Raw genomic sequence first — 17,208 nt, forward strand, 5'->3', positions numbered from 1 at the left:
TGCTGTTTGGGTTCTTATTTTTTCAGGCAAAACTTAGAAGTTTGCAATAATAGCTAGAATATTTTTGACAGAACAACCTTTCTGTAGCAATCCAGCACATGTAATGAACATTGGTCATGGTCAGAAATGTAGAGTTTTGAGTCAAAAGGGCTTTGGTAGACATATTTTTTTGCCTGTTGAAAATTGGTGCATGTGGCGGCTGCTTTGAATATATTGTCTTGCTGAGAGTGGTGGTGCAGTGAAAGAGGGCGAGCTGGGGCAGACTGAGTGAACTTAAGCCTGTTGCGATGATTTTGCACACTTCAGCTCTCATTCTTTGTTGTTTATGTTAAATGCTGAAACTGATATTCAGAGGAAAGTCCCAGTGTGTTAAGTGATTCCAGCTTGAAGTGCGTTGAAACAGCTGAGTTTGCACCATGTCTTGGACCACAGCTGTAGGTTTCCCCCTAGTGCAGGCGCTCAACATATGGTCCATATCAATTGCAGCATCTGCCCAAGCCCAGTGAAAAGTCATATGTGGGCAGAGTAGCCTTGGGCACAAAAACTGATTCTCTACCAGAAGAGATAGGAAAATAAAAATCCAGAAAGTGTTTCTCCATTTGTAAGCAGTCCACAATAGAATGGATCTTTCTTGTCTCAGATGCAGCATCCTCCACCTCTGCTTTTCCTTCTTAACTTGTCTTAGGTAAGAGGGAGGAAAAAGGAGATCTATGTATCCATGTATCGTACTTCGTGTGACTTTTTCAGGGTGCAGGGCTGTGCGCAGTTGCGTTCTTGAAGATGATGTGCTGTGTTGAATATTCTGGGGCCGTCACATATCTAATCTTCCCATCGGTGGGTTTTGTAAGCCATTTGTCAGACTCAGTCAATAAAGCTCTGACAACAAAAACCAAAACCCCAGTCCCTCCAAAAGCAGTGTGTGAACTTATGTTCATGCATGATTTTGGCTCAGCTTTCCCAAATAATGGCGTGTGTGAGCAGAGGGGAGAACTGTTCAGATGTTTGATGTGAGGCCGATTTGGCCTTCACCTACAGTAAAAATAAATCATAGTATCTCTCAAACATGTGGAAAGAGCTGTACATAATTTAGGGGCTAATCTCACCTTGTCAATTCTCTGGCCCTCAGCTCCTGGATTTCTTCATGTCAGCAGTCCACAACGGAATGGATCTTTCTTGTCTCAGATGCAGTATCCTCCACCTCTGCTTTCCCTTCTTACTCTGTGTTGAGGGAGGAAAAAGAAGATCCATGTATCATACTTCATGTGACTTTTTCAGGGTGCAGGGCTGTGGGCAGTTGCGTTCTTGAAGATAATGTGTCGTGTTGAATACTCAGCTGCTGGGTGGCACCAGCATGTAGCTTTTGGTATTCCAGCAGACTTTAAGCATGAGATGGTTTTGCAGGTTGATGTCTTTCGTGGCATGGACTCATTATAACTTTGCAAGCCACTAGTGTGTCAGTGACTTGGTTGATGGTGTGTAAGGCTCACCCTGGGTGCTTCTTGAGTTCAGTCATTCTTTTCTGTCACCTTACATGGAGTTCTTTGAAAAAACATCCAGAAAGGCAAAAGAAAATGGGAATATATTTACTTTCAAATAGTATTTTTTTTTCTAGTGAGTTTCAGAAAATGTTCTGAAATGCATTTGAAAATGCCTGTAGAAAATTAATTCCCGTGAGATGCATTTATGTGACAGGGAAGAGAAAAACAGCTGTGATATAATCCTCCAATTGTATTAGGTTTGTGGTTTTTTGTGCTGCTTCTTTCAAGGCATGCCTAAACCTTCTTATTTACTATGTAAATACAGCTTGCACCATCTTTCAGTAGAAGAACAAATGATAAAAGGGATGCTGCAAGCAAAGGATGTGGTTGCCAAATATGAAAAGGGCGAAATGAGCAGGGAGGGAGGGACCTTCAGGTTTTCTGCTTCTTGCGGCCTTTCAGAATCCTGCAATGCTCTGTTTGTCTTAGCACGGCAGCAACAGGTGTACATAATTGTGCACACAGCCTGGACGTGCTCAAGGGGGCACTTGGATTGCTGCTGTTGGACTGCTTGGATTAGCTGTGCCTCAACCAGTCCGGTGTTGCAGAGGTGTAGCACAGCACAGGCAGGAGCTCTTGGCTGCCCACAGCCCACCAAGTCTGCTGGGAGCATGAGGCTCAGGAACACAAAACTTGCTGGAGAGTGAAGTCATCGTGGTTTGCTTGGACCTTGAGCGTGAGACTTGGAGTGCAGCCTCTTCTCCCAGTTAGTGAGCAAGTGCTGGCTCGTACCACGTAGCCGTCAGGCCAAACCTTTGGATTGCAACCCCAGGGGCAGAGCTTGACGGATGTGTTCTGTCATCTGTTACCTAGCAAAAGCCAGTGAGCCTCACCCAGGAAATCTAGTCTGCAATTTCTGCTCGAGGGGCCTCCAGTTATCTTCATTCATGGGACAGAAAGTGCATGACATCTCTTAAAAAGTATTTTCAGTTATTGAGTACACCAGGTCATGCGCTGGATACTTGGGTGCCAAAATAAAAAAAATTATAGAAAAGGTAGCAAATAGCCTTTCTTGCAATCAAAGCTGCTTTTGTTATAGGAAAAGACTAGTCAGAGTCATTTGGGAATGCAATCCCACGTGTCTGGGAGCACCAGGAAGAGGTGAGCAGAGCAGAAGATAAGATGACACGTGTACTGGATTTTCCTGATGGCAAATACATAGTACTGGTTTCAGGCCAATAGTGCACTTGTCATGTCACTTCTCCAGGAAAGGGGAACCAACAGAAACGGGAGAAAAAGAAAAAAATAAGAAAAAAGACAATCCATTATTTATTTAACGTTATTCCCCATGAGCAAATTCCTGCTGTGATTTTCCTTTCACCAAGCAAAATTCTGCCTCCAGAAGCATGAGCTCTATGTAAAGGTTGGGAAATAAATGGAAGAAGGAAAAAAAACCCCAAAATTTCTATTTTCTTGCTAGTCATTGTGCCCTAAGTAGAGAGAGGCTCCTCTGGGAGTTGCAATTACTCCCTTGTGGACACTGGAAATGTTTTGGGTTTGTTTTTTTTTATGGCTGCAGCTCTAATCTGAATGGTTACAAAATTTAGTCTTCCACTGTTAGTTCCAGCTTTCTAAAGAGAGCAGGGAAGAAAAATGTGAAGTATCACTTTAGGATGTTTCTGGGGAAGAAATGTTTCCACAGCCCTAATTCGCTTTTTTGGGAGCACTGAAAATTCCTGTCCCAGCGCTGTGCTTTGTGGAATTGAAGTCTGCAAAGTCTTGGATTTGAAAGGAGTCTTACCCAAAAACTGCCTTTGAAACTGAATCTTACCCAAAAACTGCCTTTAAAGTCTTGATATGACGAGGCGTGGTAAAAACAAGCGGTAAAAGTAAAGTAACCAACATTTCTGGTTATAGTAGTGTTGATGATTTTTAAAAGTGCTTGTCTTGGAGTAAGAATTGTATCGTGAAGCATTATCTGAAGAATCTTTCTCTCAAAGCAGTGCTGCAATGCTGCTTTCCCCCGAGTTAAAGATTCACAGTTTATTGGCAGCCTGAGTTAATCTGGAGGTTTGATCTCTGTTCTGTGATGTAGGATTTAGGTAATTTTGCACAGGTTGCAGTCTCTTCTTGGTTTTGCTTGGATTTGAGAATCATTTGTATGTAAATGATCCTGATCTCCTGTTCTTTTACTTCTTGCCAATTAACTTCATATGGAAGCACACGGTTCTGTGAGCAAAACTGGCAAGTGGTGCTGCCTGGGGCCGGTGAAACTAGGTGGTGTTAGCATGGTGATCATGATTGCTGGAGCTCATTACCAAATTGACTTATTGGATAATCAAACCTTTGAACTCAGTTCAGTGATATCCCATCCGTCTCACTCCATGAGGCCACTTTGAGGCAGCTCTTTTATAACATGTCCTGTGTAGATGGTAGATGTGTTTATTTTTAAAACCAGTAAGAAAGCCTAGTGAAACAAGAAAAAAGTTGGAAGAACAAGCCCTCAAAGAGATTTTGACACTGGTGCTAAGGGTTTTATGGAAGATAAAACAGCTCAATTTTTTATGGATGGAGGAAAATGCCATTAAATCCCTTGTGCCTAACTGCTGCAGTAAACTTGCCAGAGTTATTCCAATAACAGCACGCTGTGGGATATTCAATGATTTTCAATGAAAACTAGGCTCAAAACTGCAGCTCTCCTGCATGTGGATCAAGGCGAGCTCCTGGGTGCTTAGTATATGTTTCTATATGCTCACAAATGACTGTAGAATTATTTTAAATGGGATTTGCTAGTTTTGGCTTTGAAACTGCATCCACTATATCTGCTCACTGCCTCTGTGCCTGTAGTGCATGGCGTAGTTAATTTTGCAAAAGGAAAATAACTTCTTATTGCACGAGTAAATGGGAAAAATTCTTCAGGTTGCTATCTACCAGGCTGGTCTATAGTATGAAGAAATAAAACATGTACTCGTGGCAAGACCTGCTGTAGTAAAAGCAGAAATTTGCTGAAGTTCTCTACAAATTTTAATTCTTCCAGTAATGTCAGATGGAAATCACCATTTTGTGATCTAGCACAGCTTTGAGCAAAATTTAGATGAAGTCTGTCAAGGTCTGCAGGATTGTACATTGTATTTTTCGGAGTTTGTTTAAAATCACTGTGAAAGGAAGGTGGCAGGAGAAAGCTGGAAAATCTGATCACTGGGGTTGGGAGACCCATTTTCAGATCAATGTCCTGGTGCTCAGGTGATTTAGTGCCTGTTTTGCTGCTGCTCACCTTTTTCAAGGCTGGCGGAGAAGATAATCCTGTTTTCCAAGGCACAGTAGAGCTGGGATTTTAAAGCTGAACCTTGTCTTGGAAAATACTTATCCCTCAGAAAATTATGTTTATGGTGATGCTGAGTTTTAGCATTTGAGGAGAGGGTGTCTCAGACTTGGATTAAAATTACATAAAACCGGAGCAAGTATGTGCTTCAACTACCGTATTATTGAGTATTCTGTGGCAGGAGAGTTGCTCAGAGCACCATGGACTTAAATTACTTAAATAACAGAGAAAAACTTTCAGAATGGAAAATCTCCTATTTTACAGCAAATGCAGGCCTCTCTATGCTTGAAATAGGTTGACTTGAATGCACCCCATTACACATTATTATCTAATATTGCACAAGTAGTGAGCATGGGACTTTCAAGGGACTTAGAAAGAGGATGGCCTTTCAGGAGCTTGCAGGCTGAACCTCCTCACACAGCGGGATAGTTAAGAGGGTGCTCCTTGGGGCGACAGGACAATCGTTATATTTAATATTAATTTTTGGCTAAGCTGGAGTTTACACATGGGTATCTTTAGTATGGGTATCTGATTCCCATTACTGGACAATGGAGCAACAGTGACTGAAGGCTTTTTGGATGTTGGAGGAGGTGGGATGGTAGTGAGATGTTATGGCCTGGGAATTAAAGTGAGAATGGTATCAGACAAGCCTATTCATATGGCTTCCTTACCTGCATTTCCCAGTTAACCTCAGTGTTTCCCTAGGCAGGGACTGAGGGGGCGTGTGAATATCTGGTGTTTAACTGGAGTAAAAGTGTTAGGTTGAGAGGAGCAGAAGGGTGCTTAGAGAGAGGCAAAGGCGATGGGAGAAGCAGGCTTCTTCACAAGCTGTATGTGGCATGACATGACAGGGGTGATGGGGAAGCACTTGGAGACCACCTGCTTCAGTTTCCCCACCTGATGTTTCAGTTCAAACCATAAAGAAATCCATATGAAGCTCCAGTCTGTGCAAGCACCTTGGTCTAAATAGGAGGCTAAATAAGGTAATTATAAGATTGGAATCCCTCAATATTCCCCACACACAGTACTTGGCATGGCTATTGCAGGATGTACAATGGGTTAATGCACTTCTAAAGCAGGCTCCCCACTTCTTGCTGCTTGACTGCTCATTGCAGGTTTTCAATGATTTAGCCCATTGAGCATTATGCTCTCAAGGATTTGGCTGGGCTGATGTGCACCTTTGCGTGTGTCACATGGCCTGCAGCTCGAGGGGCCAGATGCTGCTCTTGGGATGAAGCAGCAAGGCATGAACCTCAGAGACAATTAATGACTTGCTCCAGAGAACAGTCTTGTGTTCATCCCTCTGTTCACAGCTGGTTTTGGGGATAGATTTGTGGTGTGGTTTGTTTGTTGTTTTTTTGTTGGTTTTTTTTTTTTATTACACCATGGAAAATGTTTTTCTGTCCAAACCAGCTGGGTCTTCAGCAACACTAAAAAATTAAAAGCACTTCTGTGCTTGGTGTTCCCTAAAAGATGGGAAATATGATTTTTACATTAACATGCCAGGAAGAAAAATGGTCAGGGCATAAAGCGCTGCTTTATTTTCATCAGAGGCTAGTGCTTTTGGAAAATCAGTTGTGCTCCAGCGGTCATTACCCTCCTGTGTACTTCTCTCGCTGTTTGTTCCAGCTTCTCTGTGAAAGGTGGCTGTACAGCAAACCTTGCCTTTGCTGTAGCTCCAACTACAACTCTGCAGGCCACTGGAGTCATTGGAGGGGACGTCCTCAGGACGTAGGCTTGAGTCCTTTTTCCTTCCTCTCTTTAACCAGCTCTGCCTTTGTTTCAGGAGTATCGACTTCGGGGGCTCTGGGCCCGGGGAGCACCACTGCCAGCACCACACCACGGATGGCCACCAGCACCACCGGCCGCCCTACCACCACCTCGGCTTCTGGCAGGAGGAACAGGAGCACCAGCACACCATCGCCCATGGCCGACGTCCCCGACGAGATGACCACACGCCTCCCGCCCGCCTCCTCCCAGCTACCACCCGCTGGTGCGGAGAGCTGCGACCCCGTGGAAGCCCGCGATATCATGTGGTCTCGGACTCGGCAGGGCCAGGTGGCGAAGCAGCCGTGTCCCATGGGCTCAATAGGTGAGTCGAGGGGTGGGAGGACACAGCAAGCTGTCTCCACTTGCCCATGGCACGTTGTGAGTGTGCAGCTTTCACCAGTGGAGCACGCTGATGCCTTCTGTCAGGTCTGCGTTGCCTTGGTCAGCTTTGGCAAGCAGCTGGCTGGGGATGAAGTCTCAAGATACTGAGCACGTTGTGCAGGATCTTTAGCATCTGACCAATGAGAGTACAAGTACTAAAGACCCTGTGGGGTTGCACTTGATGTGCTGTAAAATGCTCTGTTATGTATGATGCACCTGTTATCCTAGTTTTACCTGTATTTGTAGCCCCTGGACTCACTGACTGATGATGGCTAATATTTTGTTTGTTTTGGGGCAGAGAGGGGATGGGGGAGGAGGTCAACAAAACTTGTGTTTTGAAGCTTCTGAACCAGTGTGAGTGATTTTTCAAACTGCAGCCAGCATCCAGTGTGATCAGCTGGGAAAGCAGCAGAGAAACAAAGCCAAATCTTTCAAAAGAAAGATTTTGCCCCTTTTCTTCTACTCTTCTCCCAATTGTTTTCTTGAAAAATGTTGCTTTTGGAAATTTTCTGTTCAATTTAAAACAGAATCAAATGAAGAATGGGTTTTGACATATGGTTCAGTTCTCTGTGTTTTAACAAATGCAGTTTTCTAAAAATATTTCTTTTTCACACTAGTCTTGGTGTCCAGCCCCAAAAATGGCTTGCAAAGGAGAAATCTTAAAGTGGAGGAAGTTGCCTGAAAATAAGGACTGAGGATATCTGGCTTGCAGAGAAGAATTTCTGTTAATTCTCCACTCCTAGAGAGCCATTCACACCTGTGTATATAAATACTGACTCACTCTTGAGTTTGGTGAGGACAGACTGATAAAATACCTGTTAAAGTATGAGGGGCATGGAAAGGCATCAGTGGTGAGAATAGGTAAAGAACATTTTTGCTGTGTTTCCCAGCCCTACTTGGTAAAATTAATGCAAAAAGTATCATGTGGTTCCCAGAGAGGGGAAAGGATATTCTGAACCAAAGCTGTGAAGATGAAGGCTGGATGCAGGGTGCCCTTTCCTAAGCACAGGAGCTAAGGATTGGATGAAAACAGCTAAGGAAAATAAAATAATCCAACTTATTGATAGGGGATGACCGTAAACCTTTCCCATCTCTAATTTCTGTGCTTCATGCAACTTGTTAAAAGCTGTAGAATATTAGCAATGGGTCTCTTCCAACTCTCTTTGAAGGCATGAACAAACTCTCACTGGTTTTAATTGGAGCTACTGTCAGACCAACCTGTATTTCATGCTTCTGCTGAAGAGTTCAGTTCTCTGGGGGCAGAAAGTTTTTCTTGCTTTTTAATGATCTTTAACTGCACCATTTCAGATGCATTTCTCTTTGTCAGAAAGGGCCTGAGGCACTTTGCTGTCTTTTGCAGCAGGGATTGGGCAGCTCTTTCCAAACAGCTCTTTCCTCTAAAGTCCCTCTTGACACTTGGGGGTTGACAGTAAAGCCCAGCATTACATCTTGGCATTCACAGCTTTCAAACTTGTGTGTGTATCCACCCAAATGGTGTAATGATGATTCAGAGCCATAAAGTCTTCAGAAAGCAGCAAGGAAGTGGAGGCACAGGGTCTGATCCCGATTCACCAGTGGTGGGGCAGAGCACTCAAGGTGCTGACTCGGTGTTTGAAATCTAGTTTTGATTTCTTAGTACCGGGCAGCTTTCCTGCCTGGCCTAAGGCAAAGCCCTTTCTCTGTAGTTTCTGTTTGGCAAATTGGAAATAGTGTTCCTGCATTACCTCGTGGGTCTTTTACGTCTTAGGGCCCCTAAGCATCAAGATGATGGGAGACTAGGACACTGAGATGACTCAGAAGTGTCCTACTGAGGACCTGAGGACTAATAACCTCCCAGGTTTTGCATGAGGTGTATGTCACTGTGAAATGAAGCCTGTGACAGGGTGTGCTGGGGGCAAAATGTAACCGGTAACGTTGAACGGCTTTCCTATTACAGGGGTTGCGACTTACCGATGTCTTGCGCCAGATGGTATCTGGGAACCCCAAGGACCTGATCTTAGCAACTGCTCTTCACCCTGGATCAACCACATTACTCAAAAGGTAAAACTCTTCCCATGTGTTGGCGACTCTGAGTCTAGAGTGACCTTCCTCAGCTCCCTCTTTTTTTTCACACGAGGAACCCAAAGGGATCCACAGTCACACATAAAGCATGAGCTATGCATAGTAGCCAGGAATTGCAAGGAGAAAGCAAGACTGTGATTATCGTATGGAAATTAAGGCAAAGAGGGTAAGGGAAGGCAAAGGAGAGGAGCTGGAGAGTGGAATTAAACTAGAGTGTATGGCATTTCTTGTTTGTGGCAAGAAAAGGAGAAAAAGGGAGGAGGAGGTGGGTGGACATATGGAAAATACTGACTTGTTGCAAAAGGAAACTCCCTTTTACGCATCCTCCAGGAATTTTTCATGTCACGCAAGCACAGGATAAACTCTCTAGTTAAGAAATCCTTACCAAAGAAAGGCAAGCTCAATGTGAAATGTTTGCACTGTGCCTCTGACTTTCTGTTTTTAACTTCTGCCCAAATTATAACAGAACTGATGGAATAGAAAACAATGCCACAGTAATGCATATCTCTTGACTCTTAAGTCCCTTGATGAATGTTTTCTAGCACTTCATCATTTATCAGTGTTAAAAGTGCATTAACATGTGACAATGGAAGTTCAAGACAAGCAGAGCTTATTTGGTAGCAATATGTTGAGCGTTTTTGTTATTAATGCACAGTGGTGCTTTCAGCTGATTTCATTACAAACAGAGACCAGATGTGTGTTTACGCCATAGAGTCTGTGGGCTGAATCTTTATTATAGCAATTTGTGGGGATTTATTCACTCCTTTAGCCGGAGCAAGCAAGTCCCAGCGTTGCAAGTTAGCTGTGCTGCTGCACGATAGCAACAGAATCACAGAATATACCGAACTGGAAGGCATCACAAGGATCATCCAGTCCAACTCCTGGCCCTGCACAGGAGCATCCCTAAGAATCACACCATGTACCCGAGAGTATTGTCCAAATGCTTCTTGAACTCTGTCAGCCTTGGTGCTGTGACCACTTTCCTGGGGAGCCTGTTCCAGTGCCCAGCCACCCCCTGTGTGAAGAACCTTTTTCTAATATCCAACCTAAACCTCCCCTGACACAACTTCAGGCTATTCCCTTGGGTCCTGTCACTGGTCACCTCAGAGAAAAGATCAGTGCCTGCCCCTCCCCTTTCTCTTATGAGTAAGTTGCAAACTGCAGTGAGGTCTCCCCTCAGTCTCCTCTTCTCCAGGCTAAACAGACCTGGAGCTGCTCCTCATACAGCTTTCCCTCAAGGCCCTTCACCATCTTTGTTGTCTTCCTTTGGACACTCTCCAACAGCTTTATGTCTTTCCTATATTGCAGTGCCCAAAACTGCACACGATATTCAAGGTGAGGCCACCGCAGTGCAGAGCAGAGCAGGACAGTTCCATACCTCGACCAGCTGGTGATGTTGTGCCTGATGCCCCCCAGGACACAGTTGGCCCTCCTGGCTACCAGGACACTGCTGACTCACATTCAACTTGCCATCGACCAGGACCCCCAGGTCCCTGTGGCACTGCTTTCCAGCATCTCATTCCCCAGTCTGTATGTACGTCCAGGGTTGCCCCATCCCAGGTGCAGAATCCGGCACTTCTCCTTGTTGAACTTCATATGGTTCATTATTGCCCAGTCTTCTAATTTGTTGAGGTCTCTCTGCAGGGCCTTCCTGCCTTCGAGGGAGTCAACAGCTCCTCTGAGTTTTGTGTCATCTGCAAACTTGCTTAGTATCCCTTCCAGTCCTGTGTTCAAGTTGTTTATGAAGATGTTGAAGAGCTCAGGGCCTCAGATGGAGCCCTGGGGAACCCCACTAGTGACAACACTGCACTCCCAAAGAACCACTGCTCCCTGTCCCTCATCTTAACTGAGGCTCAGCAGACTGTGAATTGCACATATGCCCCTGATCATCACTATCTCGCTTCATCTGTATTTATACCTGTCCCTCCCCAAAGGCAGGGAAGACGTCAGTAACATTGGACTGCTGTGATATGGTGCAGCCCTTCCAAAGCCCATAGTTATTCTGTCCCACGCAGGAGTGTGGGCATCTCTCCTGCCATATGTCCAGCAAGCTGATTAATAAAGACTGCCTTTGCTGGCATTAGCAGCTGTGCAGCTCTTGTTTTATGACCTATGTACTTATCCTGGAGGGGTTAATATTACTTACTCCAGCCATAATTCACCCAGGCAGCTGGGAGACCTCTTGCTGCTCGTTGAAGATGACTAGGCCGTAAGCCATTAGCAGAGGGAAATAATAACCTGCACTGATGAAATCTTCATCAGGGTTAGGCTTATTTTATTTGAAACTCTAGCTATCATTTGCGTAACAAATGAGCCCCATTTAATTTGTTACGCGCTTTCATAGCAGGCTAAAATTGAACAGCCAGGTTTTCAGAAATGCCCAGCAGGTTACAACTGGGACTTGATTTTGTTTTTTCTTTCCTGAAGGAGCTTAGTTATGTTCGGCTTTGGAAACCTTCCACCAGTTGATATTTGGGAATCTACCAAATTACCCTGGATCTCATTTTGCCTGAGTGGAAATTCAGTGGGATCTTGGGTTATGTGACCCATTGTCTATGGAGAGTTGTTACAAACCATCAAGACTTTCCAGAAGTGACTTTTGAGGGGAAAACCCTGTCTGGCTTGCCTAGGGGTTTGTGTTGGGGTTTGCATTCGTTGAATCATTTTTGTTGGAAAAGACCTCTAAGATCATTGAGTCCAACCATTCACCCAAAGCTGCCATGTCCACCATACATCCATGTCCCTAAGTGCCACATCTTCATGTCTTTTAAATCCCTTCAGGGCTGGTGACTCAACTACTTCCCTGGTCACCGTGTTTGCCCTTGTATCCAATAAAGGATGGAGATTCTCCTTAGCCCTCCTTTTGTTGTAAGTGTATTTAGAGAAACATTTTTATTGTCTTTTGTGGCAGTAGACATACAGAGTTCTAGTTGAGCTTTGACCCTGCTAATTTTCTCCCTGTATAACCTCACTACATCCTTGTAGTCCTCTTTAGTTACCTGCCCCTTTTTCCAAAAGTCATAAGCTCTCCTTTTTTCCTTTCTTTCCAGCCAGAGCTCTCTGTTCAGCCAGGCCAATCTTATTCCCCACCAGTTCATCTTTCGGCTCATGGGGATGTCCTGCCTTTAAGATTCAGTAGGATCCTTAAACACAGTTTTAAATTAATTCCAAAATAACCAATAGCTGCTTGGTTTCCCTGCCCAAGCAAGAGGCTAGAAAATCGTTGCTGCACTTAAAAGATTGAGACTGATTTATCCATAAATCAAGAACTTGTTTCTCACATCCCTGCTGTGGATGGGATACTTCCCTTCTGTGGGCTTGCAGATTTGCTCCAGCACCTCTCTTAAGATGAAAAAGGAGCTTTTCTCCTCTAAGCCAAGCCAGCTTTTCTTTTTACTGCTATGGAGGCAGATAGAGGAAGCAGTAAACCAGCTCTACCATGAGGACAGAGGTGCTCACACCCTGCAGCTCAGCTCCCCTGCGTCCCTAGCTCTCCTGGATTCTCACTGGGCCACCCATCCCACAGCATCTGCAGCTGCAGCACAGCTGACAAAATGGGTAGAAATACTTTTTTGGCAACCAGGGTTCATACTTGCTCAGTGTCTTCATTCCTAATCTGCTTTGTCTCCCAATAATCTTCTGTCACCTGCTGGGTCCAAACTTCCACCCAGCTCAGGAAGAAGAGTGATGGGTCCTCTGGAGGGATTTTAGCCAGAGAAGATGGTAGGGAAATGCTGTGTTTGCTTTCATATCTCTGTAGTGAAAGAAGGATTATTATTTACTTCTTTCTTTTTCCTACTGTACTCAGACTGGTGTTTGCCTGCTTGCATCACGGTATTAGGTTTTACAGCCATTTCTTAGCTTCCATTAGAGTTATTGTGCCTGATGGAAGATCAGAATAAATGTTCGCTTCAGCAATTCATTGGCCTCCTGACATTTACTTTAACTTTATTGTTGGTGCCTACCGTGCCCTCGTAACATAGCAGGAGAATAAACTTGCCAGTGCAATTGAATTATGCACTGCTACCTGGGTTATTTCTGGAGTCATACAGTAACAGGAAGCAAAAAGGTCAGCTTTGGATACATTGCATCGTCCTGATCATGGGGTCATACATTCAGTCTCAGCCTGTTTGTTTTACCTCTTGCTTTCATCAGCACCATCCTTAGCGCAGTGTGTGACTTGCCTGAAAATATCTCTTCCTTGCTGCAGCTTTCAGTTTTGGGTGCTGCCTGGGAGGACAGGCACCACTATGCTCAGCTTCAAACCACTGAAAGGGAGGAGGCCTCTTTGTAGCAGAACAGAAAGCTTTTGTGTCCTTCAGGAATGCACACAAAGATGCAACCTATAAATCTAAAGCACGTGCCTCCTGAGTGGCCTAGATCATGTTCTCACAAAGAGCAGATGAACCTCAGGGTTCATAGTACCTTCCTCAGGTATTGTAGATCTGCTTGGGGATGCACTGCAGAGGAAGTGAGGTTTTGTGTAAGGGCATCACCACATCATAGTGTCCAGGCCTGAGGGTGAAGTTGCAGTCCTGATGACACCATGATGAAATCCTCTGTCCAAGTTGCTTTTGACAGTCCGTTTTCAGAGTGCTGTCATGGACAGGATGGACCAGATGCCACGGCTGGTGTATTATTAAAGGGTCATAAAATGCAGTTTAAGTTGTTTGAATACTGTAGTTTCAAAACCACTTTTTCAGTGTTCTCTAGCTCTGCTGTATTATATGGAGAGCAGTGATCCAACTCTCTGTTGGATAACCTGTGTTTAATTAGTTAATTTTATCCTTGGGTATCATCCAATAAAAGAAAAAAGGGGAGTTGAATGGAATGGGTTGTTCACGTGGTGGGAGTGCTGATGTGCTGGAGTATAGGAAGGTTCTGTAGAGGGGTGTAGACAGGCTAGATAGATAGATGGGCTGAGACCAGTGGTATGAGGTTCAACAAGACCAAGTGCCAGGTCCTGCACTTAAGCTACAATAACTCTATGCAGTGCTACAGGCTGGGGGCAGAGTGTTTGGAAAACAGCTCAGTGGAAAAGGACCTTGGGGTGCTGGTTGACAGCGGCTGAACATGAGCCAGCAGCGTGTCCAGGTGGCTAAGAAGGCCAATGGCATCCTGGCCTGCAGGACCAGAGCAGTGATTGTCCCTCTGTAGTCAGAAAGAAAGACATAGAGGTGCTGGAGCAAGTCCAGAGAACAGCAATGAAGCTGGTGAAGGGTCTAGAGCACAAATCTTATGAGGAGCAGCTGAGGGAGCTGGAGTGTTTAACCTGGAGAAAAGGTGGCTTGAAGAGAGACTTATCACTCTCTACAACTACCTGAAAGGAGGTTGTAGCCAGGTGGGGGTCAGCCTCTTTTCCCGGGCAACAGGATAGACAGAGGACAGTCTCAGGCTGTGCCAGGGGAGGTTTACGTTGGACATTAGGAGAAAATTCTTCACAGAAAGGGTGATTAGACATTGGAATGGACTGCCCAGGAGGACGGTCCAGGACCATCCCTGGAGGTATTTATGAAGAGACTGAGTGTGGCACTTGGTGCCATGGTCTTGTTGACGTGGTGGCGTTTGCTCATAGGTGGGACTCAATAATCTCAGAGGTATTTTTCAACCTAATCAATTCTGTGATTCAAAAAAAAAAAAGAAAAGGATGACATATATACTCTGACTCTCTTGTATGAACGCACACATGTATGTTGAAATTTCTGCTAGGGAAAGAAAAAGACCATAAAGTCTTCGCAGTGTCAAAAGTTAGCTCACAGACCATGTTATAGCCTTGCTACCTGTCTAATGTTGTCTGATGAAACCTGTCAGCTGTTTGTCCCTCCAGAAAACAGCATCAACTTCATGGTCTTTCCAGCTGACCAGTCCATCTGTATGTCACTGTTCTTAAAAATCCTAGTTCAGTCTTTCTTATCATCTTTTTCTTTTTTGATATCAGTCAGCCTCAGGCTGCAGGAAAATATTTTTGCTTTTATGACTACTGGTGCTTTAGCACATTCACTCCCTTCCCAGTATCTTTCTTATTTCTTCCAAATTTTCTTCCCTAAATAGCTATTTTTTCACAATTTCTCTCATTTTTATTCTACTGTCCTCTTCTGCAGTCAGTTCCCTCTGAGAAAGGTGGGGCTGAAACAGTGAGCACTGCTGCATGAGAGTCTTTGTTGGTCTTTCCAGGCAAAACTCCCTGCTTCTGTTCATTGACATATATGAAACAGGCAGGAATGTATGTCCTCTCCGACAACTATTATTTCACAGTCTTTTCAGTCATAAGAAGGTGCAAGATAATGATACAAACTTGGAAATATTAGCATAGTGTTGCACAGAGGGATTTCAGGTGTGCCAATGATCATTTATAAATCTAGCCTGAACCCTGCCATTATATCCAAATAGAATAGGGGAACAATTTTTTTGGCGAAGCTATAAAACTATGTTTTGTGTGTTGGCGTTATTGAGAAACATTGTTATTCTTCATTAAATATTATTCATTATTGAGAAACATTTTTTTCTCACCTTCAAATTAGCACTCTAAGACTAGATTTAATCAGTTTGTAAAAGGAAAAATATCAGCCAAAAAAACCCAGAAACCCAGTTTGCTTTGAACAGAATGTTTTCTTTTATCCCAGAATCCTTTTTGGTTTTTAAGTTTTTTTTTCATAATCAAGATAGAAAGTTTTAAAAAGTTGTCTCAAATCATGAAGAGATACATTATTTTTAATTCCCTTTTTTTTTTCTTGAGCCTCTCAGTAAAAAGGTCAGTTACTTGCACATTTTTTCCCTACTTGCTTGCCTCTCAATTACAGCCTGACCTCTGAAAAGCCTCTTAAGGGTTGTTCCTGTGTTCCTGTATAACTGTGTTAGTGTTTGGGTTAAAGAGTGTTACGTTTTGGAAGAAGTAAGTTGTGAAGAGCTTGTTTTCCATGCAGCAGTAATGAAGAGGAAGATGTGGAGAAGTACTTTATAGAAGGGAAGTTAGCGATGCATCCTCTTGGGCAGCAGTAAGCTTTGCTGAGCATTATGTAGAATTAACCAAAAAAAGGGTCTCAATCCTGTTATAAGGGACCAGATATATATCTTAGCCCTGGAATATTCAGCCAACATTTGGGGCTGATAGTAGAAGCTGGGTTTGACAGGATTGCATTTCAGTTTCAGTGGAAAATGCTCTAAAAGAATTGGAGACATTAGCATTAGCATGTCACACAGCCATCATTTTGGATGCCCCCTCATGCACGCAGCCAGAATGGACGAGTGTCTCAGCACTGCTGTAGTGACTTGTACCTGCATTTTCTGTATGACAATGTATAGGTTTGGAATTGTCAGTGCTAAGAAGTAGCTTCATTACCTGTCAACCAAAAACGTTGTCCCAAGGGAATGGCACATCTCTGTGTTTTCAGGACACCTGGGCATGTGAAAAAGTTTGGGTAAATACTTCTGTGTCCCAGGAGTTCACAGATTTTGAGCTTTAGTCTGCCTTTTTCTGGGGCATTTCTTCAATTGTTACCTATTTTTGTGTTGTTTATTTGGCCACACTAGAATTCCTCGGCTTTGCAGTTTTTAGGGTCAGTACAAGAGAAAAGGGAAAGGGTTTATTAGTGACCAGCCCACACTACTTTACCAGACAGATAGGAACAACAGCAGCCTGCAGGGAAAGAAAACTCTTGTGTTTGTCTTTGTAGCACCTGAGCAATTTTCTCTGAGTGTCCCAGTTTGCATAGGTTTGTGGTCCAAGTGAAAATGTGAGCATCACATATTGGGTAGAAGGGATTTTCTTTTCTAATATATCTAAAAAAAGTTTTGAATTCCTGCAGTTTTCTGCAAAGCTTACAGAAACACAGTGTGTCATGATACATGCTAAGCTCCAGCGATGAACTGCAGGAAACAGCGATGAACTGTTGAAATTGATTTCTTTATGTAAAGGGATTTGATGCAGTCATTCTTTAAAGTTCTGAGAGCCAACAGAAGAGGTCAAAATTCAGCCTCTGTGCTGATGTGTGGCTTTCTTCAGCTGCTTAGGAGAGCAGGCAGCTGTAAGAATAGGATCTGGTTTCTATGGCATTAGCCTTCTGTGCAACGAGGAAGAAATAATTTAGTTTTTGAATATATGTTATCACTGCTCTAATGGGAAGAACAACATATTATCTCCTTTATTTATCTTCTCTATATCATCATATGCTTTAATTCTCTGAGGACGAGCATATG

The 17,208-nt window shown here is 43.8% G+C and overlaps 1 protein-coding gene across 24 annotated transcripts in view; it reads left to right on the top strand.

The window, feature by feature from the left end:
* ADGRL3 (adhesion G protein-coupled receptor L3) overlaps positions 1-17,208 on the top strand; it is a 514,107-nt gene that overhangs the window by 397,793 nt on the left and 99,106 nt on the right. For all 24 annotated transcript variants that reach the window (XM_027652756.1, XM_027652761.1, XM_027652740.1 and 21 more), the window contains 2 exons: positions 6,587-6,892; positions 8,888-8,991. In XM_027652756.1, coding sequence (XP_027508557.1) covers positions 6,587-6,892; positions 8,888-8,991 — 410 coding nt within the window. The remainder of the gene's footprint in view (positions 1-6,586; positions 6,893-8,887; positions 8,992-17,208) is intronic.

The sequence above is a fragment of the Corapipo altera genome, unplaced genomic scaffold, assembly GCF_003945725.1.
Source record: "Corapipo altera isolate COAL_440 unplaced genomic scaffold, ASM394572v1 69, whole genome shotgun sequence".
NCBI classification, from domain to species: domain Eukaryota; kingdom Metazoa; phylum Chordata; class Aves; order Passeriformes; family Pipridae; genus Corapipo; species Corapipo altera.